The sequence below is a fragment of the Chaetodon auriga genome, chromosome 18 (genome assembly GCF_051107435.1).
Source record: "Chaetodon auriga isolate fChaAug3 chromosome 18, fChaAug3.hap1, whole genome shotgun sequence".
In the NCBI taxonomy this organism is placed as follows: Eukaryota; Metazoa; Chordata; class Actinopteri; order Chaetodontiformes; family Chaetodontidae; genus Chaetodon; species Chaetodon auriga.
Genome location: NC_135091.1, coordinates 1,464,056 through 1,487,150, shown reverse-complemented (window position 1 = coordinate 1,487,150; position 23,095 = coordinate 1,464,056). Strand labels below are relative to the sequence as shown.

Here is a 23,095-nt window from a genome sequence, read left to right as displayed (position 1 = left end):
AAACCTGTCAGAGTCTGCAGCATCTCGGGGAAGAGAGGAGAAAAAGAGAGGATTGAGAGATAAATGGAGAGCACACAAAGGGAGAGTTGAATAATTCATGGAAGTTTTTTTTTCTGATGGAGCTTTCCTTTGTCATCATCTCCTCTTTCTCTTTCTGGATCTCTCCACCTCACGCCCGGCGCTGAGCGAGGAGGCGATGCTCTCCAGCTAAACCCAGATAACAGCTTCAGTTTCTATTGACTGAACAGAATATGAAAGAGTCTTTGATATGAGTCGCACGATGCGTCGTGTGTGTTAGGCTCACATCGGAAACACGCTGATTATTCTGTGTTTGTTTGTGAGTTTATTCCTGGAAGTCCAACATCCAGAAACATGTTTATTCATGACTTGAGGCACAACAAAAACCCTTTTATTAAAGTGTTTGACTGTGAGTTTATGTCCAGATGAAGATCGTGTTAACTGAAACAAAATTCTCTTTGTTTAATCACTGCATTGCTCTTTATACTGTAGAATATATTGAACATGTTTTTATTGCAAATTTCTGTTTAACATTCAAATTTAATTCAAAAACTTTTTTGCAGTACTTGTATTTTCTTCTACTTTGTGTATTCTGACTGTTTTATATATGAAAACCTCTTCAGCAAAAAAGCTGTTTTTGGTCCTCCTCTGACAAAATGAGGTGCAACATACAGAAATCACTTCCACTGGATGATAACACATTATTTGAGAAGTCTGGGTTAAACCTGGGTTTATTTCCATCGGCCAGCTGCAGTATTGCGTCTCACACTGAGTATTTTTACTCAGTGTGAGTGTTTTTGTTTGCTGCCTGCATCCTGAGGACTCATTCATTGCCAGTTGAACTGTACTCTCATGAACTACATTTACTGTTCTTATATTTGTACAACCCTTTGAACTTCATTTCATGTGCCGTAAACCAGTCCTGAAACTTTATCTTTATCGGCCATAAGCTGCGTTTGCTCTCATCGCTTCCCTTTGAAAAGCCAAACACAGCAGATATGGCAGAAAGCAGCTTTTATAATTCATGCACATTTCTTGTTTCACTCTCTACATTTAGCAGCACACGGCCGCCTGTAGTGTTGGCAAGTGAACAAGTTCAGATGCAGCCGCACCTTCAGAAACTAATCTTCACTGTGTTTGAAAATAAATAGACCAGCTGTTTTTATCAAATCACGTCGGATTTTAAACTGTGTGTGTTCGTGGTTCCTGCTGTGACCGAGGAAACGATTTCCTCCGCCGTTAAACTCCTGAACTCTTGTCCTCTCAGTCCTTTTGAGATGACAACACACATACATTTTCTCTCTCTGTCTGCCCTGTGTGTGTGTGTGTGTGAGTGTGTGTGTGTGTGTGTGTGTGTGTGTGTGTGTGTGTGTGTGTGTGTCATTCAGCTAAATAAAGCTGTGGAGTGTTGGGCTCAGCATCTCTGCATTGCCTGTTCATTGTGCTGCTGGGAAAGCAACCCTGGATGATGCACCATGTCAGCAAACACATAACAATAGATCGCCTGGTGTCTCTACCCACACACACACACACACACACACACACACACAGTTACAATGGATGTTTTGGGAGTGACTTCAGGCTGTCACTAGTGTAAAACACTAAGCCTGTTTGCAATATGTAGCCCGATACAAACAACACACACACACACACACACACACACACACACACACACACACACACACACGCTGCCGGGGATAACAAACAAATACCAAAACATCCTTCTAGAGCAGACGTGGACTTTCTGGGATTTTAAAAGACCTTTCCTGGGGTGCAGCTGAGGGTATTACAAAGACTGTGTGAACCGAGCTAACATGCTAACGGCAGCTAGCAGCTACAGCATCGCACCCGTAAAGCTGCGCCGACCAGACAAGTGACATTCGTGACACTGCAGTTGGATGACGATTAAACGAGCTAACATCAAAACTAAATTTCAAATTTTAGTGTTATCGTCCCTCTGAGGATTAATTAATTGATTGATTGATTTAACAGAGAATCAATGGATGCCAACTCTGACTGAAATCACTTTTCAAGAAAAATGCCAAAATATGTGTGTTTTACATCTTTGTAGATTTAATATTTGGGGTTTTCAGAAGAGGTTTTTTTTTTACTGTTGTCTGACAATGAATCAATTTTCCTGAAAGTAACGAGCAAAATAAAACTGAGAAGCTTCTAAAAACGACACTGAAAGACATAAAAGTCCACCCAGAAACTGATCAGCATCAAAACCTGGGCTTCCATCCACACACTTGACATTTCATACATCAAGCTGCAGACGTCTGTGTGTCGGTGAGGAGAACTCGAGCTCTGAGCCAAACAGCAGCAGCAGAAGATGAGCTCATCTCTGGTTAAGCTGCAGAAAATACTGAAACCGCTAATGACAGCTAACTGCTGAAATGCCCACACATGTCACCGCCACCGGCAGAGGCTGGCACCGCCGCGAGATGCTGGAGGCTAAAAGCGAAGCTCGCCACAGACACGAGCTGCTCGAAGCAAAAGGCTGGACTCCCTGCTGCTGTGATGAGGCCTGAGGCAGCGGCTGTGTGGTTAGCACTGATCTGATACGTGTTCTTCAGCCACGGATGATGTTTCTGAAAAGGTTATTGTTTATGCCAGTTTTCAGCTGCTTTAAATAAGTCTGTTTTTATACTTAAATCATCACTCTCAGGATCGGCTTCCCACTCCTGATAATAAAGATAAAGTGTGTGTGTGTGTGTGTGTGTGTGTGTGTGTGAGTGTGAGTGTGTGTGTGAGGGCTTCACATAGACATCCAGTGTGTTATTGATCAGGCTGAGTGAGTATTTAATTAATCAAACTGGAGCATCGGATCAGAGGGGGGTAGTAATAACTGGAGCAGATCCATTCTTCCTGGTCAGCACTCGGGCACAAACAGTCAGAGCTTCCCTCTCTGCAGCAGCCTCGAACACAGAGGCCACCATGTCACTCTGCAGGAAAACACACTGCAGCATCCGGCCCCCAGACCCTGGACCGCTCCGGAGAAGCCTGGTCCAGGTCCTGAGTGAGCGCCATGCATTCGGGATGATCATATAACCTTTAGGGAAACGTCTTCATTGGCTTTGTTCCATATTTGATACCAAACTCGTGTCTCTGCATTAAAGGTCAGGTGTGTGGCATTCAGTGGCATCTAGTGGTGAGGTTGCAGATTGCAACCAACTGGACATCCCTCACCTGACGCCCGCTGTAAAGTAAGAAGGAAAAGGCGTCTCAAAGTCTGGAGCTTGGACCACATCTGGACTGAACGTTAGCCAATCAGGGCCGAGCTGATTCCTCATGTTTTGACGAGGAAACGGTACGAAAGGTGAAAAAGGCGAGTTTGGTTTGGCTGCTCTGTATCTGAAGAAATCACATTTTGTCATATTTTACCAACAATGTCTATTTCTGCAGACCACAAAGTAAATAACAGGATTATTTCTGTTCACTTTTGCTTTCTGCCGTTCTGCTCTGTGGTGCATTGTTTCACTCGGAAGGAAATCAGTGACATCTGAACTGCCTGCTCCTCTGCTGGTTTCCCTTCCCACCTCCTCCCTAAACTACGACCTTTGACCTTTGCCCTCCTGCCAGGCCTCTCTTCATTCTTCTCTTGGTGAAGAATGCACTTTTGAACATGATAAGCTAATAGAGATAAACAGACTCTGACATACTGGCAGCATTACTCATGTTAAATCTCTCTCTGAGAGTCTGAAGAGGCAAAGCTGCACATTCCTCCTGACCAAAACATAAATACTGCGTTTTATTTCAAGAGTTAAAGCAAAGTTTATGAAAACATTCAGCGTCATGAAAGTTCAGGGCATTTCGTTTTCTGTTGTTCTCAAATGATTTCTTTGGATTCAGTGATGTCTGACTGAGTCTTTGTTCAAAACGCTCGTTCAAAGGATGCTCGACGTGACGATCGCTGCCAGTCACCTCTCTGGGATTTCCACTTTCTGTAAACAGGCTCTTTGTATCTTCTGGGAATGTCGGTCTACAGCCAAACTTCACCGCTGAACAAAACCTCATTCACTCTGCATTCGGTCCACTTTCTGCAGATCCAGGGCGACCGTCAGAGGGAGATGAATCAGAGACGGGAAAATCGTCGAGCTGGAACGACGTTCCATGGACAGGTAAGACACCTGCAGCGAACTGCAGACGAGCTGGTTGGATAACTTTTGCTGCTGGCTCGTTGTCTTGTTGTTGATTGTGTTGTTGAAGTCATGTGCAGTGAAGTACGTGCAGGAGATGAATGAATGAGTGAACTTTGAACCTTTCTGGAGCAAAGACTGAGACCAGCTGAGTGTTTTAACTCAAAGATCGGATGTTTTATCTGCGTTTCTTTAGTCTTTTGTCTCAGGTAGAAAGGTTGAAATTGGCGGAAAGGAAAGAAATCTCGTTGTAATTCCTTCAGCCGCCACTAGATGTCACCAAGGAGCCACAGTTCACTAAAATTCACGATAACATACTGTTGACCCCATGACAACCAAATATCGACCCAGTTTGTCTCATTTTAATCTCATTTTTTCACGTTATATCAAAATACTAATTTTATGCGATTTTCCGTTACTAAACGTTATTTTGTGCAATAACAGAACATTTTGTGATGTGACAAGATAAAACATCATATTTTTATTATAAGAAAAGTTTCTAAAAACTTAATTATGTGATAATAACATGATGATTAAAGTAGTAATAAAGTAAAAAGTTAAAAATAAGAGATATGGAATAAGATGATTAGTGAGTATGTTGAACATGTGGAAAAGCACCAATAAGATAAGGCTTTATTGATCCCACACTGGTGAAATTCTGATGGCAGAGGATGTTATAGACCAGCGTTGAGTCCAAACAGATTCAGTGGAAATGAAGCCGAACTGTTTGCATCATGTGGAAAACTTTCATTATCTAAGTTAAGGAGAAAGAAAACCCTTAAGATGTTTTTGTGCATAACATTTGACCACGTTATTCTCCACCCAGCGACTCCACCGTCCAGTAATCATGAAACTAATTACTGACTCCAAAGAGTGTTTTTGTCTGCGTGCATCTCTTTATTATTTATGTGAGTAATATCAGCCTCATTAAAATCAGATGTGGTCTGTGTGTGCGCTCCACCCCTGATATGATCCAGTTTGATTGATGACTTTTCTACGGAGGCCTGGAAGCTCAGCTGATTCTAATGAGCCACTTTGATCAGACTGAAGAAGAAGAAGTCTGTTTTCTTAAATTATGATAAATTTGAGCGTTTCTGTCTGCTGTTTAGAGGTTTAACGTCCACGACCTTTGTGCCAGAGACTTTCTCCAGATGAACACTGGACGCTTCAACTTATTTGTCATAAAAGTAGTCAGATTTAAAGATCTGGAGGTTGTCGGCATCTTCAGTCCGAAAGGATCAGCAGCGGCCTTTAAAAACTCATATCAGTCAGTCGGCAGTCTGGTTCACACACAGGTCTGAGATTCCAGGAGGGATTTGGGGCGAGAGAGCCGGAGGATTGGGTGAGAAAAGAGAGTTTGCTGGAGGAGGAAAGAGTGTGTGTGTGTGTGTGTGTGTGTGTGTGTGTGTGTGTGTGTGTGTGTGTGTGTGTGTGTGTGTGTGAGAAACAAAGCGAGTGTGTGTCAGAGAGTTTTTCCCATGACTCTGGAGCAGTCAGACAGGTAGGGGTCTGGGATTAGAGACCCAGCTCAATCTGGAGGAATGAATTCTTCTCACTGCCGACACGAGAAAACCTCAAAATCTTTTTATTCTCCGACATTTGAAGTCATAATCTGCAGCATTTTTTAGAAATAAATGTGTGTTTTGATCTTTATCTGCCAGCTGAAACGCAGCAATTTAACATACATCCAGTTTGTTTGCTGTGTTCAACTCTCTGGATCATATTTCCACTTCATTCAGAATGAACTGTCACGAGCAGCAGCAGAGCGCCCCCTGCAGGAAGACACCAAAAGTTTAACATGAAGAAAATTATGTATTTCTAAGTATTTCTGCGTGTTGATCAGAGGACGAAGTATTTAGATAATTTACTAACGTACATTCAAAACATAAGTAACTGAAGTATAAGTAGAGAATATAAGTATGTGTGTTTTGGGATCTATCTTTCCGTCTATCTTATTAAACCCCCCCATCAAAACATGGCTGTGCACAGTCACAGAGTCATTTTAATGGCAGTGAACGCATGAACTTCACATGGTGACGTTTATGAATTTGAACATTTGATTAATATCTGAGAGTACGTGTGTGTCACTGTGTGACTTCCTGAAGAAGGGCATTAAACTCTGAGCAACATGTCGTCGAATTAACTGGGACACAGTTCATGATTCAGTCTGACAGCAGCTCTCCTCAGTCTGTGTGTGACAGAGTCCTCTAGTGGCTCACACACACACACACACACACACACACACACACACACACACACACACACACACAGAGGTGTATTATTAAAGTGCCCTGAGCCGGTGTGCTCACAGAGCTTTCAGCTCATATCTGAAGCAGAGCAGACATACCTGTCTGTCTGCCACTCTAATACCTGTAATTCTCTACCTCAGGGTCTGACGCTGTGTGTGTGTGTGTGTGTGTGTGTGTGTGTGTGTGTGTGTGTGTGTGTGTAGGAAGGTTAGCTCTTACTCCCCATAGGTCTGTTTATTTAGCCAATAAGGCAGGAGTAAACTGCAGGTAAACCAACCAATGGCTCTGCTGCAGTCGGCGGTCTGTTTGATTGGTTTGATTTTTGATTTCAGTCATGTAACAGGAACGTTAAACACTGGTATGAAAATCACCTCTGTGACCCGTGTTTGCTCTGTTCATCAACATCTAACATCAATTCCACCTGATGATCAGGTGTTCCAGCACTCTCTGCTCTGTGAGATCAGTCTTTAACTCAGAGTTGGGTCTGGTCCTGTCACCAGTCTCTGATCACATCAAGTGTTTGACACAGAATTTACCTGAAGTGATTCTGGTGCTTCTGATCAGATAACAGGTGTTAATGAGCAGCAGCCTGTTCAGAGCTCGAGCGCTGAGGAGAACCATCAGCCTTCTGTGGTTCTGGAGGAGTTAAATCAAGTCTGAGCGAACGTGAATCTGTCCCTGTGCTCATGCTGGATGGATGGGATGGATGGTAAAGCTGGCAAAGGTTCCCGTGTTTACAGAGTGCGAGGATTCATGTCAGCACATATCCTTTAAATGTGGGTTTAATTACATTGACTCTGGCTGGTGTGAGGCGTCTGATACCCTGACGTGAACTCTGTTTACGAATCACAAACTGGTTATTATGGTAACTGCTACATGACATGCATGCAGCATAATGGAGTTATTTTGGACAGTCTGTTAGCTTAGCTTAGCCTAAAGACTGCAAAAGGGGGGGGGGGGGGGGGGGGGCAGCTTGTCTGCACTGTCCAAAGGGAGCAAAATCCACCAATCAGCACCTCTGATTACCACATGACACAGACAGAAATGTGCTGTGACAGAGAAGTTCTTGACCAGTTTATGGCCGCGTTCCCTCTAAAACACAACAGTGCTTTGCCAAAAAGCGTTCAAGATCAAACGTGACTGCGCCCGGCCGAGAATAGCTCGCACATAACGCCTTCATCAAACCACTAATTGTTCAGTTTTCCCTGCTGATTAAACAAACAAGATGCAACATTTGAAGTAGTCGATTCTGCCTTTGGACTGAGCCAGGCCAGCTGTTTCTGCCTGTTTCCAGTCAGAGTGCTAAGCTAAGCTAGCTGCATGCTAACTGTCCCCTCATATCTTTCAGACAGATATTTAAGTGGTGTTGACCTTCTCATTGGCCAGAGAGCAAAAAATCGGCTGATTGAAGTTTTTTTTAAATCAGGGGCTGTTAGCTCGCTAACTCGTTCTTAACCTAAGGTGAACAGGTCACTTCAAGGGCCAATCAGGTTTGCCTCATGTGGCCCCATGAAACAGAGCATGTTTGAGGTGACATGCTGAGCAGTTAGCTGGTCAGATGATTTTCTGGTGATGGAAAGAAAAAAAACAGCTAATTCTTCTGACTTGGCTGTTTTTTTTTTGTGCTGTTGTCATCCTGACTTGTTTCTAAAGAGAGCATCAAACTGGAAATACTGGTTTATATGCGGCCCAGCAGCAATCAGTTCCACATACACATGAAAAATGAAACTCAGAGTGTGAGAGATGGAGATGGAGGAAAAATGAGGCCATGAGCAGCGAGCAGAGCGCTGTGACCAAAGGCAGCAAACTAAATGTAAAGGCAGTCTTTAAATGCAGCGCGGCTGCGTCTTCACAGGGTTTCTGAACGGCAGCGGAGGATTGGAGGGTAAGCTGGAAAAGACTCCTGGTGAGGTGAGAAGTGTGTGTGTGTGTGTGTGTGTGTGTGTGTGTGTGTGTGTGTGTGTGTGTGTGTGTGTGTGTGCGTGTGTGAGCTATCTGAAGCCTCTGCGTTGTGTATGTGTGGGCAGCTTTGAGCTCAGAAACACTCTTCTCACCTCATGACCCAACATTTCTCAACAGGAATACTGATGAGGCCTCCTCAGAGTTTCAACACTTCACGTCTTCAAAGTGACATCAGCTCTTCTGCTATCTGAAAGTTTTTGGCCTCATCTGGTTTAAGTCGTCATCTCACTCGTGTTGTTTACATTATTTTACATTTGGCAGCAGGAGAAGTTTTCACCCCTTTCTGGAGCAAAAGAAGCGATAAAAATGTTCTGCAATCAAAAGTATTAACTGTAAAATGTACCTAAACCATCACAGGTAAAAGTACTCATGATGTGTATTATTAAATGCATGAAATAGTCATGTGGCAGCAGTGCCCACTGAGCTGCTCCTCCTGTGGAGGAAACACCATGCAGCCACTTTAAATGCTGTCTAACATGCCAGAGCATGAGCCGGCCTCTTCGTGCCTCCACGCAGTGAAACAGCAAAGTGTTTCATGTCAGAGGAGGAGTCCTGACTCTCAGCATGCAGCTGTGCTCTGTGTACCTTCACCTCTGCTGCCGTCATATGACAGTATGACAGTGTCACTGAGAACATGTCACTCAAACACACGAGGTGAATATGTTTGGGGTACAGGTTTAAAGGAGGAAGGAGGAAATGCTTAAACATGAAAGTACAGTGAAGTTTTAAAGCTTTGGTGGATTTTAAGCCTTTTATGAAACATATTCATTAGGGCTGATCGCTGCCTGACGCACGCTGCTGAAATGTGTTGTGGGATATCTGCAGGATTACTGGATTTGTACAAGCTTTAAGGCTTTAAGTGTGAGCTCTGACTCCCTCTGCTGGTCAAATAAACAACTTCAGGACAAAAGATTAAGATTAATTCATCATTAACACTGCACATGCAAATATAGTGAATTTAGTATTTTAAAGTAAAATCACTGCTTGATACTGTGATGTATTTTGGATTACAGTGAATATGTGAAGCTACTCTGTGTGTGTGTGTGTGTGTGTGTGTGTGTGTGTGTGTGTGTGTGTGTGTGTGTGTGTGTGTGTGTGTGTGTGTGTGTGTATGCTGTGTTGTTTATGCTGCATGTGCACATCTGGATGTGAGCACAGATGTTCACTTTACGCACATGCATCCATATCGTCTGTCTGTCTGTTTAAAACGTATCATGTTCTGTACGTGAATATTTCAAAGATGAAAACGTATAAAACATTTTATTCAAAAAGCTTTTTGATCATGTTAAACTAACAGAAAAGAGAAATAATGTTTCCTCACTTTTCTGCCAGAGAAAAACACAAAACCTTGGAATGATGACAATAATAAACTTTATTTATGTGGCGCCTTTCAAAGCACAAAGTGCTTTACAGTGAAAAGAGAGTAAAACGCCACAAAACATAAATGAAGTCACTCTGAAAACAGTGGATTCTTAAAGAGGACACAGTTTTCGGTCGTCTGTCTTCAGGCAGGTCACTGAGGGTCCAGGACGCTGCCCGCTGAGGCTGCATCACCTCCGAGTATCAGTCTGGACCTTGACCAACCCAGAACGATCCACCGAGGATCTGAGGGAGCGCGAGGCGACAGAGGGCAGTAAGAGAGCTGATAAATGAGCTGAGGCGACATCATCAGTTCATATGTGGAGACCAGCTGTGAAGTCGCAGGTAGTCAGTGTCTGATTAGTGTTTGGCTGCTGTTGATAAGAGCTCAGTGAAGTCTGACACGTCTTCACTGGCAGTTTAAAAGCTGTTAAAAACATGAATCCATTCGATTAGCTTTGAGGAAACATTCAGCACAGACACAGCTGACAATGACATGTTCCTGTTCTCCTTCTCCACACGAGCCCATGCCTCCACAGGACGGACGCGCCTTTACAAACTGGACAGCCTCAGAATTAGACCGAGTCCTGGACCCGGCCTGGGTTTTAATAGGCCGTCAACACGACCGGACGGCTCAGTGTGAGGCCGTTTTGTTTTGTTTCGAGGACAGCTGGGACAACAGAGCGAGCTGCAGTGTCTCTGAGTCTCTGTCCCATTTTCCAAACAGAAACGAGGACGAGCTGGTGCCTTCGTCCCCGAGAGGACATGCAGTAAACCTTTGCTCCGAGCCCACTGGCCCTGGATGTCTGCGAACATGTGACCATTCATGTGAGCAGAGATGAAAGGATGACGAGAAAGACACTGAGCAGGAAGGGGAGGAAGAGGAGGAAGAGGAGGAAGAGACGTTTGGAGTAAAATCATGTGTAATGAGTCAAAGAGAGCTGATATATGAGCTCATGATGTCAAAGTGTGACATGAGGGAGGCGGCCACTTCAGGCCTGATGATAACAGATCCACAAACACCGTGTGTGTGTGTGTGTGTGTGTGTGTGTGTGTGTGTGTGTGTGTGTGAAGGCTGGACTTTGCTCTGTTTCCAGAGTGAGTTTATCACACACAGCAGCAGGAACTCTTCTGACTTCACTGTGAAGCTGCAGCTGTTGTGTGAAGACTTGCAAATATAGTGAATTCCTGGATCAACCTCCTCCTCAGCCCTCAGCTCTTCACTGTACAGGTGTTCAGGTATACAGGTGTTCAGGTGTCACCATGATCAGCCGGAACTTTAAGAACGTGCTGGTGGTGTCACTCGGGTTCCTGTTCCTGTTCACGGCGTATGGAGGCCTGCAGAACCTACAGGTAGGTGGATCAGCGTTTTGTTCATCAAGCAGAAGATTTATTGTTCATTAAAAACATTAAACTGTCGGAGTCAGCATCATGGGGGATTTAAGGGATTTATTCATCAGCTAAGTCACGGAGGGACGCCTAATTAAGGGATGTTTTAGTGCATTTGTGCATCATTTATAGTTTAATTAAAAGATTATGTTCATGGGTTTTTGTTTTGTTTCAGTATTTTCTGTAATTGTTTGGCCAAAAGCCTTTTGATGCAGTATGAGAAGTAATGGGTCTAAATCTATTGCATTTGAACATTTATCAGTTTTTTCCATTAAAACTGGATTCATTGTTCACAAAAACTCCTTATCTTTAACAAGAAGGAGTTAATTTAAGGGATTTATTCATGAGTTGATTTGTGAAGGGAAGACTCGTTAGTAAAAATGGATTTTATGACCCGTTTACAGCCTCACTCACTCATTCAAGACAGTAAACTCATTGAATTCATTTACTGATTCCAGTAACTGATATTTGATTGGTTTCCTTAGACTGTGTTGTATTGATAATTAGGTAAACAACTGTTTCATGGTCTGTCTACATCATTGTTGAAACAGTTAAATAACATTTTTAAAAGATATTATTATTTAATATTGTACTGATTGTTTTTCCCTTTAATTAACTGTGAGTCTTTAAAAAACCCTTAAACTGAGATTTTAATAAAAATGATGTAATATTAAAGGAGAGCTGCAGCAGTTTAGTTCAGCACCTTCAGGAAGTCGAAGGACTTAAAAACAGATTTTTGAAATAAAATGTCTTCACTTCTCTTAATGCAACAAACAGCTTCTTAAGCTTCATGTCAGCAGTTTTTAACAGACTTTACATTAAAACGTACGACTGAAGTAAATCAGCAGCTGTGTCCTCGTCACTGAAGGCAGCTCCATGAAACTGAAACACCGAACAGAACAAACACCAACAGTCCGCAGCTCTGAATCAGTGCTGTGAAGGTTAATGGAGTCTGGTCCGTGTGTGCAGAGCAGCCTGAACGCGGAGCAGGGGATGGGGGTGGCGTCGCTGAGCGTCGTCTACGCCTCCATCATCGTCTCCTCCATGTTCCTGCCTCCCATCATGATCAAAAATCTGGGCTGTAAATGGACCATTGTTGCTGGGATGGCCTGCTACATCTCCTACTCGTTTGGGAACCTCTACCCCGGATGGTAATCAATCAGATCGATCAATGAAATCAGCAGGTGGCTGTTGGATTTGTTACTGCGTATTAGTTTTATTATATTTATGACCGAGACTCACACTGGAGACCAGAATTTTTACAAAATAAATACAGTCAATCAGTGTGATAGATGTGACATACTTTCAGTGACCTCTTCAGTCCTCCAGTGGATTTGTCTAAACAGCATTTTAATCTCAGTTCACAGTGTTATAATACAGAGAAAAGCAGCGAATCGTCACATTCAAGGAGCGAAAACATCTCTGGAAATGTTCTTCATAATCATCAAAAGTGCTAAAAGCGCCTAAAAAGAGCTGAACTCCCCTCTGCTGCCTCACAGGTACACCCTGATCCCCACCTCAGTGGTCCTGGGTTTGGGGGGCTCCCCCTTGTGGTCGGCTAAATGCACCTACCTGACCATCTCTGGAAACAAGCAGGCTGCCAGCGAGGGCAAGAAGGGCTCCGACATCATCAATCAATACTTCGGCGTCTTCTTCTTCATGTTTCAGTCGGCGGCGGTTTGGGGAAACCTCATGTCGTCGCTCATCTTCGGACAGGACGCCAGCATCGGTAGGTAATCTACAACTGGCTCTACTTTGATGAACTAATGCTCTTACGTGTTTTCATTAGTCATGAAAACAGAGTAATATAATGTTCGATAAGAAGTACCCATTCTGCATAATCAGCACTTCCTGGACAATAATAACTTTATCTACACAGTTCCAAAGACTTTTTCCTGATAATACTTCTGTACTTTCACTTCTTGAACTTTTTATACAATGGTATTTCTACTTTTACTGAAGTAAAGGAGTCTGAGTACTTCTTCCCTGACAGCTGACATCTCTGAGGAGCAGCTGCAGTCCTGTGGAGCTGCTGACTGCGGCCTCAACATCAGTTCCAACAGCACCACCACCAGACCGGCTGAGAAGCTCGTCTGGACGCTCGTCGGATGCTACATCGGTAAGAACCAAGTGTGAAAGACTGAAGTGGACTGTAGGAGCAGCAGGATCAGTCAGGGATGTCTGTCCTGTGTGCTGCTGTAGGTGTCGGGGTGCTGGCCATGCTCATCGTGGCAGTGTTTCTGGACAACATCGACCGGGAGCAGACCAGCCAGTTTCGTGGGAACCGGGAGCCGTTCTGCCGCACCTTCCTGGCCACGTTCAGACTGCTGAAGGACTGGAGGCTGGTGACCCTCATCCCCCTCACCATGTACAGTGGCTTTGAACAGAGCTTCCTCTCCGGGGAGTACACCAAGGTGACGGCATCTCCAAACACAAATAGTGTGGCTGTCCATGTTTGTCTTAATCTGTTTATATTACACTTGATCTTCTAATTCAAACTCTAATTCTGACTCTATTGTTGACTCTAATTCCAGCTCTAATGCCGACTCTAATGCTGCTTCTAATTCCTGCTCTAATGCAAACTGTAATTCCAACTCTAATTCAGACTCTAATGCCGACTCTAACATGCAAACTCTAATTTCGACTCTAATTCTGACTCTAATTCCAGCTCTAACGCCGACTCTAATTCTGACTCTAATGCCGACTCTAATTCCAACCTTAATGCTGACTCTAAGTCCAACTCTAATGCTAAATCTAATACCAACCCTAATGCGAACTCTAATGCTAACTCAGCTCTAATTCAAACTCTAATGCTAACTCTAATGCTAACTTTACTGAAATAGATATGAGAAAAGTAGATCGTGCTTCAGGTTCGTTACGATCAGCTTTTTCTCTTTTAGACAAGATATGAGGTCTATTCACGTTTGTTGATATCACATTCAGGATTAATGTGCGATGTAAATCCGTGTTGTGTCTTTGCAGAACTACGTGACGTGTGCGTTGGGGATCCATCAAGTGGGCTTTGTGATGATGTGTTTCGGAGCTTGTAATGCTCTTTGCTCCTTCCTGTTTGGCAGACTGGCTCAGTACACTGGGCGAGCTGCTCTCTTCTGTCTGGGTAAAACCTCGTTCATCCTCACACATTGTCGGTTACTGAGTCAATGGACACAAAACATATTCAGATGATGAAAAACCTTTTGATTTGCGTATATGTCCCCTTTCAGCTGCAGTGACCAACTTTTGCTGTATCATTGCTCTGCTGTTCTGGAGGCCTCATCCGGACCAGCTGGCGGTCTTCTTTGTGTTTCCTGCTCTGTGGGGTATGGCGGACGCCATCTGGCAAACTCAGACTAACGGTAAGAAAGTCCAGACTCCTTCATTCTCCGGCTAGTGTAAACCCTCAGAGTTGATTGTGGGACTGTTTCCACATGGATCCTCCACACTGGACCTTTTATGAACTGGATTTGCTGAATCCTCGTGTTTTGCAAATCTTTTAATTTCCAACCGCAGACAGTGAGCCCTGTTCATGTCGGTCACTCGATAAGCTTCCCTCTAGCGCCACCCTCAGGACATTTGAGCAGGACGAGCTGCAGCTTCTTGAGGCCTTTAGACTTATTTATCAACTCCTTATCAATAATTACTATCGGATCATTATAGGCTCACATATCATCCAAATGATTGATGCTGTTGGAGGCTGTAAACAGCAGTTTGTGTTGGTCCTTCCTGTCCCGCAGCTCTTTATGGCGTCCTCTTCTCCCGGAACAAAGAGGCAGCATTTGCTAACTACCGCATGTGGGAGTCGCTGGGCTTCGTTATCGCCTTCGCCTACAGCACCTTCTTATGCCTCGAGTACAAACTCTACATCCTGCTGGCCGTTCTGCTGCTGACCGTCTTCACTTACCCCATCGTGGAGTTCAACGAACACAAGAATCCCACGCCGTCCACCAAGGAGGCCGTCCACCTAAATGACAAGGAAGCCGCCCAAGCAGACGAGAACAAAATCACCTGCCAGACGCTGATGTAGAGGCTGAGCTTCAGGTGTTTGGTCGATGTCGGGTTTTCACGTCCTGGTCTGACCACGAAGCTGCAGATAAAAACGTCACATTGAATGAACTAAAAGTAGAGTGATGAGAGTGATGGAGACATTTTAAAGGGTCAATCGGAAATAATACCACAAATAATAATACATCACAATAAGACTAAAAGAAAAATGTCACCACGCGATAACATTTCATGTTCGCTGACGATGTCTGAAGTATTTTGTATTATGTGCACTTTTATCTCTGGAAACCTGAAAATGAAAAGAATTTTCTGGTGATACGCATCTTAAATCCAGATTACGTGCTGGGAAAAGTCTGATCCTCCAGTTTACTGTCTCTTACAGTGTTTGAAGACTTGTGTGTCCGGACGCGTCCAGTAATCAAACCAACACATTCCTGTAGTTATAAAACAGTATTTCCACATACTTCTCGTTCTTACTCAGCTGTGACTCTTCGTTCTAACTCAAACTGACTTGATGCAAATTTGTTGACCTCAATAAAAAAAAACAAAACTCTTTTTTAATTTCAGGGTCATAGAAGAACAACAGGGCGGACGTGCTGCATTTCAAATGGTGCTTTTATTGCAATGTGTTGCATTCCCACATTCATAGATGTTATAGATTTGTTAGTCAAAGCATCATTTCCTCAAGGTTGGCATCCTGACCTTGGAAAAAAAAGCAGAGGGATCAAATGCACGAGGTGTTTGTGTTTTGAGTGTAGTAGAGAAGTGTGTGTGTGTAAACTTGAGCAGCCACGAACATATGAATGAACAAACCTCCAAATTTAGACTTCCAGTAGATGCAAATAAAGAGAGTTTTTAATCGTCAAACAAAATGAGTTTTGTTTGTCTATCAGCCTGCAGGGCTCTCACTCCCTGCAGGGACTGGACCCGGCCTGAGACTGATTGTCTACAACATTCCAAAGAAAAGGTAGATTTCTTTATATTCACGTTACACACCTGAACAGGGGGGTTGGGGGTATTAAAAGAGACAGAGAGAGAGAAAAAGAGAAAATATAACATGCATAAAATTCTCCCAGATGAACATTGTCACTCATATTGTCTTGTAATAGCTGCTCCGATGCCTCTTTAAAAACAAACTTTACATGAGTGTAATATACAAAACTGGACAAAAATGAGTAAAATGTATAATATATATTTATATATATATTTATTTATATTAATTTGTACAAGGGAGAAAGTGGAACCTTGGTCATTTTTCTCAAATTCTCTGGAGAAAGCATCACCGGCCCCGAAACAACACAAAGTGGTGAGTTAACGAGAAGCCTTCTGAACCCAATCCAGCCTCCGTCCCAACACGGCAGCACGACCACGACGACTGACGCTGGATTCACTTTGACGCAGAGCACGGATTCGTTTTGAACACCTGCATTAGGAATGAGTGAGGAGGAGCGAGGAGGAGCGAGGAGTTAAAGGAGTCTCAGCGGTGCACAAATACCAAACCATTCTGGACCAACGACGAGTGAGAACGCCTCCGACGTCTGACCGTGCCGGGGAAAAGACCAGCGATCGGATTGTTTTTCCCCGTCGCTTTCAGTTTCCCAGACGTTAGCCCGATCCCACCCCAGGCATCGGCCCGATCCCGGCCCGTCGGCACACGAGACGAGACGAGCGAAACAGAGAAGACGAGCGACACGGCTGGCGTGCTGTCCTTCACGTCAGGGCGCGACTGCTGCAGGACAGCAGAGGTCGAGTCTCACGGGAACAGAAAGCGAGCGGCGGCGGCGGCGGAGCGGAGAGTTGACGGCTGCTGAAGGTGAGAGCAGGAATGTTCTGAGAGGTTTTCTAACAGTACGCCTGGAGTCAGCTGACAGCGCAGAGCAGGGAGGGACATCACCTGAAGAAGAGTAGCATAGTTCATACTGAGGATCGGTTGGCGTCGACGGAGACGGAGGACTACGTCACAAAGAAGATAAAGTGAGGACAATTTTTAGTCTGTTTGGGTCGTGGGTGTCCGCCACAGCCAAGTTCTCCAGAGAGAACCTGAGCGAGTCTCAAATTGAACGAGTCAAACTGTTTCTTGGTACATTCAGGGGACGTCTTCTGTCTCCACTGAGACACTTTCTGATGGCCTTTTCACTCCGACAAATCCGATATAAAGTGCAAAATTAGATTGTATTTGCAAATTCCTGGAATAATCTGATTAATCTTCTGTGTGTAAAAAAGTCATTTAAAATACAGTAAACTTTTTTTTTATAAAGGTGAAAAAAGGTTTAAAAAAAACCCTGGTTAACAAGGTCATCACTGTTAAACAGCGAAGGACAAACTTCACTGCAGAAAGTATATACACGAGGCACCTCAAGTTTGGTATGAAGAATTCAGTGAATGAAAGAAAAGGGCTTCCCCCAAGAATGAGTTCAAAAGCTGAGGAAGGTCATCAGATATGGGCTGAATCCACTGAGAGGGACACTGACGGGGCTTCTTGTGGTCTGCGTGAAGGACTCGACTTTCCTGGTTTAGTGCTGCTCCAGTGTTCATTCTAAAACCCAACGTGAGGAAATGCTTGTTTCAGTAAGGTGCATAGCTATCGGCTGCAATGTTTTCCTTCTTCCTGTAAACGAGTGACAGCACTTCAGGCACAAAAGACCTCATTGGCAAAGCGGAGACGTCTCGAAACCGACCTAACTTTGGGACATCACGCGGAACGCCGGCGAGAGGCCGCTTTAAAGGACAGAGAGCGTCGAGAAAGCGACGAGCGAGGAGGAGACGAAGACGCGAGGACGCCGTCGACCGGCAGCAGAATGTGACAGAGACATCCACACGAGCCGCTACATCATGTCTTGTCCAGTGATGATGAGGTTTGCATATGATATCCATCAAACATCTTGAAGCTTTGGTCATTTACTAGTGACAAATGCAAAAAGGCTACATCAGTCCGACAGGTAGAAAATTAAAAAAAAAGCCCACGAACACACAGAGCGAGCAGGAAATGCTTCTCCACAAACCAAGGCTCCACTCTCCCAGATCTGCTTAAACTTTTGACAACAGAGAAAATTAAATAATATGGCCTTTTTTTTTTAAATTAACCCGTACAAAAAGCCAGTCCACACTGCTTCTCTCTCAGTAAAATCACATTCAGCAGTCGCTAAAAACCATTCTCTGGCATAGTTATCTGAACACCCACAGGTACTGTGCAGGGTCTAAAGAGTCAAAGAAGAAAAGAATCAAAACAGGACATCTTCCACTTTTCCATCTTAGAGAACACCAGATATACAGTATTAATCACTTACACACATACGTACGCACTCACTGATAGTCATATACACACATACATCATCAGAAAAATAAAAAAGTAGAAAATCAAAACATAAAATAAAAACATGACGGAGGCGAGTAGTTTTTTTTGTTTTTTTTTTACCACAAACTCGGAGCACTACTTTTTTGTTGATTCTGAACAAATACATATTCACATTTCTCTGTTATATACATTATGTTAACATGTTGAAAGCGATGTTACAAAAGAAGCGAACCTTGTACCTTAACGTCGTGAGGAAGGAGGGACCGCCGCTCCGCTGATGGCTGTTGCATAACACAAAGATTACATATGCATCGGTTGTTTTTGGCATGTTTGTCTGAAATCAGGATGAGCTGAAGAGTTTCTGCAGGAGGTGCAGGAGGAAACCATTTCCAGAGGAATGCCTGATCCATGCGGGTGGGGGGGGGGGGGGGGGGACGCGGAACGCAACGCTGTATGAGTGAAATCATCGGCGCAGATAAACCAGTGGAGGCCGACGCCGGCGCAATCCTTCCAAAAAAAATACATTCTTCCACTTTGTGCAGCTTCTGGAGTATTTTACACGGAGCCGACGGAGCGTCCGAGCGCGTCTTCACACTGCGAGGAACATCAGCTGATGTACAGGAAGTCCTGCGACACGGTGGACAACCGCGAACTCGCTGAGCCCCGCCCACCGATGAGCTCTGTCTGCATCTACCAGCCGAATACGAGCTGAAGGGACAGAAGGACCGAAGTGCAGCCTCAGTCTCTTAGAGGATCCACGGCTTCGTCCCACGTCTCTGCCTCAACTCCGTCCAAACGTTTTGGGTTAAAACAACGCAAGACCCGATGAAAAAGTCTAAAAGAGGACAGACCGAGTCAGAGGAGGCTCGACCTTCATCCTCTAACTGCAGGGTCGCTTCATGACGGCCCCCCACAGCTTGATGGAGGGTCTCAGTTTGGAGGTGGAGGGGAACTTTGATCTGAGACACCACTACGTTTAACAGTGGAGGTGGAGGTCAGGGGGCAGGAACAGGGGCAGCGTGAGTCTCACGAATGATCTCAGGAGCCTTAACGAGGATTCGCTGCTTTTCTCTGTTTTAGGTCTTTTGGTTTTGGACAGAACAAAGAGCGTGAGGACGCCGCCGTGGACTCTGGGAAACTGCAATCATTCTACTTTGAACAGGTGTTTGGTGGCGAGGCTGCAGAGGACCAATCAAAGACGCCGCTCGCAGTGTGACAACGTGCCAAAGGAAAGATGACAGACAGAACTCCTGTCCAATGAAACAATGAGGTAATAAAAGACGCCTGATGATCAATCCACGTGCTTTCCTAATAAATAAACACACAGAGAAAAACCGGAAGAAGTCTTTGTCAATAATCTGTTCTGAGTTTCTTGCTTTCAGGACTGATGTGAGGAGGAAAGATGGCGACAGATCCTGGGCCTCTGATTGGACGCACGCTGCGCGGATCTGCACAGAAACACATTCAGCTGTGCACAAAGCGGCTCTCACATCACACAACATTGGAGGAGTCGGTGGGTGGAATGTTGACCTTGCATACTATCCCTCTATATCTGGTAACGTTGCATACGGCAAAGTAAAAACAGTACACAGGAAAGCCCTATTCCACTGACGGAGCGCCGGACTGCGTGATGTTGACCTAAAGCCAGCGAGGAGTCGGGTGAACGCTTCCTAATGTCCCCACGGGAGGTCTGCGCTGGACGCAAAGCCCTCTCCACAGACTCCACGGCTGTCTCCACATTTCCAGACAGGAGGGAGACAGAAAAAGAGAAACGATGGACCGAGAACAAGCCGGAGAACAGGCCGGAGAACAGGCCGGAGAACAGGCCGGAGAACAGGCCGGAGAACAGGCGGATCGGACACACTAAAATCAGCGGATGTTCCAGAATGATCCTGTGGAAAAAAGGGGCTGACAGGAAACACCTGCAAGCTCAGGTGTGTCAGACTGAGCCCGAAACACACTGAAAGGGCGACGACTCGGCAGCGTTTTCCTTTTTCTAAATTCTAAATGAGGTGTGAGCTATGAGAAGCAAGTGTGTGTGTGTGTGCGTGTGTGTGCGTGTGTGTGTGTGCGTGTGTGTGCGTGAAGGGAAGTGTGTTTGATTTGTCAACAGAGGTCTGTCATCGCTGAGAGAGACAGTGTCTGACTGAGCAACAGTAGTCAACAGAAAACTGTGTGTGTGTGTGTGTGTGTGTGTGTGTGTGTGGCCAGTGGAGTGAAGTCTTCATCAGGGAAGCAGAGGTGGAGGGAGAGGAGGGCTGAATCCGAAAAGCCAAACGAAAGCTCGAGGGGAACAGCAGTGATGGAGCAGGTGTGCAGGAGGAGACGAGCGTGCGACTCCACCCGTCCAGTGTGGATCGCTCCGTCCATCACGTCTCTGTTAGGAGCTTCTACTACTAAAGCCTCTATGTAAATGTCATTATATAGGAACGATACCCCGAAGGCGCGTTGTTGGCTGCGACGCCGGCGCGGCTCCGTACCGTTAGCATCAGCAGAGGTGACGCGGCCGCAGCGAAGGACGCGGCTTCAGGTATCATCACGCGTTCTTTATACAACGGTTACAAACACGCGTACGGTCTGAAAGGGTCTCTTGAAAGTACTGTACAAACATAAGAATAAAAAAAGAGGAGAAAGCAACAAAAGATGGCTGGCGAGCTCCCCCGAACCCAGTTCTTCCAAACGGGACGCCGAAGGGAGCGAGTTTTCAAATCGACTGCTTCCAATTTCTTTTCACATTTCAGAGGATGGAATAAGCTCCTCCTCCGCTGCAACAGGCGGCGGTGTCACGACGCCATGACGCCAAAGTAATCTCAAAGACACGAGCTGACATGATCAGAATTAAAGAAACAAACCTGGATCCAATCACATTATACATCGTCTGCGCTTCTGAGTAATCAATTAATGACGCTTTGTTTCTCTTAAAGGAAAGCAGTCAGAGCGAAGAGCGAGCTCGTCCCCAAGTCTTCGTCCTTCTGTACTGTACAATACTACCCGCCTGCACGTGCACATGGCAAACAACACTGATAGGCCGAGAGAGAGAGAGAGAGAGAGAGAGAGAGAGAGAGAGAGAGAGAGAGAGAGAGCCGACCGGCTCTGTATTCACAGCTGCTGAGGTGAGGGGTAAAATGTGACGGACAGACAGTTAAATAATCATAACAGTCTTTTTTATACTTTGAAAAATAAAAATCAAAATCAAAATCAAACCTCCTCCCAGGGGAGAAAGACACGAAAGTTTCAAACTGAGCAGCATCCCGTCTGTCTCCCATCCATCCATCCATCCATCCTGGCTGTTGTCAAAGCTTGTTCTGATGATCGTGAAGATGATGATGATGATCATGATGATGATGATGACGGTGAGAGCAGAAGATTTTAAACAAAACAAAACAACCCAAAAAAAGAAGACATAATAGAATAAAATGTAGAAGAAGAAGAAGAAGAAGAAGAAGAAGAAGCAGAGCTTGGGAAAACTCACACTTCCACCAGGCACTGTAGCTGATAGAGAGAGACAGTCACAGAACCAGCTGATACTGAGCTTCTATCCCACAATGCCACAGAGGTCTGACACCTTAACATTCCCACATCGCTGAGAGACAGGTAGAGGAGAACAAAACGAACAAAAAGCAAAGCCAGAGGCGCCGCCACCGCGTGGGAAGCTCCCACACGCGGACGCTGAGCTCAGCTGTGTGCTGCAACTCATGCTCCCAAGATGCACTGCTGCCGCCGCTGCCGCCGGCGCGACGGCCCGACTTAAACCGTCCAATCAGAAAAACAAAACCAAAAGGAGGCCGGCCCTGATTTGACAGTGACGACAACTTGGCAAATCTACAATGATGTCGCAGTTGTTTTCTTGGGTCAGGAAGCAGGAAGTAGGTCACCAAGGAATGAGCAGCGAGACAACACTGCCTTTAATAGGCTGAGGCAGACAGACAGGTTGTCAGACAGATTAGACAGGCAGGTTTAAATACACTGCTGCTCCTTCTGACGCGAGTCTTTTCTTAAAGTACTGGGCGGTAAAACGACACACCCCGAATCCCCCCGCCCCCCTCAGAAGCGGTTCGGCCGCGCGACTCCACCGACGGCCAAACCTCCCCGAGCCTAAAGACGCCGCGGCCGTCCAAACATCCATCCTTCCATCCAAAAGGTGAGACAGAGACAGCAATGGGTCTGGTGCACCGACCTCCGAGGAGGAGGCGTAGAAGTGAGACGTAGAGGGAGTAGGAGAGCTGAAGGAGCGGGGGTGTCACTCGGTGAGCAGCTGCTGGAGGAGGCTCTTCTGCTGGGCCTGGTTGTTCTGGGGGCCCTGCGGTCCGGGGCCCTTCTGGGAGGCCGGAGCTCCGATGGAGCCCTGGTTCAGGTAGGAGTCACTGCCAACCAGGTTGACCGTGCACTGGACGTCGGCGAACACCTGAACCTGCTGCACCTGCACCAACGACAGTCACAACGTCACTGCACAAACAGACATTATCATCAGAGTCTCACATTTCTGACAGTCCTTGAACGCATCCTGAGCTCCGAACACTTCTAGAAATCTGGCTTGAATTTTTTAAAGTTCTGTATTAAACTGACAGAAGTTTAATTTGTTTCCTCAGACATCAGATGTAGGATGAACGAGCCACAAATCACGACTTCACGTCCCACTTTCTGGACAAAGTCCGGCTGCAGGAGGGGACAGCTGTCAAAGA

At 45.3% G+C, this 23,095-nt stretch overlaps 2 protein-coding genes across 3 annotated transcripts in view; one reads left to right on the top strand and one right to left on the bottom strand.

Annotated features, from left to right (window-relative positions):
- The first annotated feature begins 4,070 nt into the window (after positions 1-4,070).
- On the top strand, positions 4,071-16,174 carry unc93a (unc-93 homolog A). The gene is made up of 10 exons (XM_076755514.1): positions 4,071-4,139; positions 10,455-10,555; positions 10,802-11,080; positions 12,086-12,267; positions 12,616-12,845; positions 13,110-13,235; positions 13,319-13,530; positions 14,099-14,234; positions 14,341-14,472; positions 14,851-16,174. The coding sequence occupies exons 3-10, from the start codon at positions 10,991-10,993 to the stop codon at positions 15,138-15,140; spliced, it is 1,398 nt and encodes a 465-aa protein (XP_076611629.1). The 5' UTR covers positions 4,071-4,139; positions 10,455-10,555; positions 10,802-10,990; the 3' UTR covers positions 15,141-16,174.
- Positions 15,716-23,095, bottom strand: part of ncoa1 (nuclear receptor coactivator 1) — a 48,167-nt gene continuing 40,787 nt past the window's right edge. For both annotated transcript variants that reach the window (XM_076755512.1, XM_076755513.1), the window contains exon 22: positions 15,716-22,833. In XM_076755512.1, coding sequence (XP_076611627.1) covers positions 22,654-22,833 — 180 coding nt within the window. In that variant the 3' untranslated portion in view covers positions 15,716-22,653. The remainder of the gene's footprint in view (positions 22,834-23,095) is intronic.

Coding starts and splice junctions, on each gene's coding strand:
- unc93a (XM_076755514.1), top strand. CDS start 10,991: ATGATCAGCCGGAACTTTAAGAACGTGCTGGTGGTGTCACTCGGGTTC. Junction 12,846..13,109: donor CGGACAGGACGCCAGCATCG/GTAGGTAATCTA, acceptor CTTCCCTGACAG/CTGACATCTCTGAGGAGCAG. Junction 14,235..14,340: donor AGCTGCTCTCTTCTGTCTGG/GTAAAACCTCGT, acceptor GTCCCCTTTCAG/CTGCAGTGACCAACTTTTGC.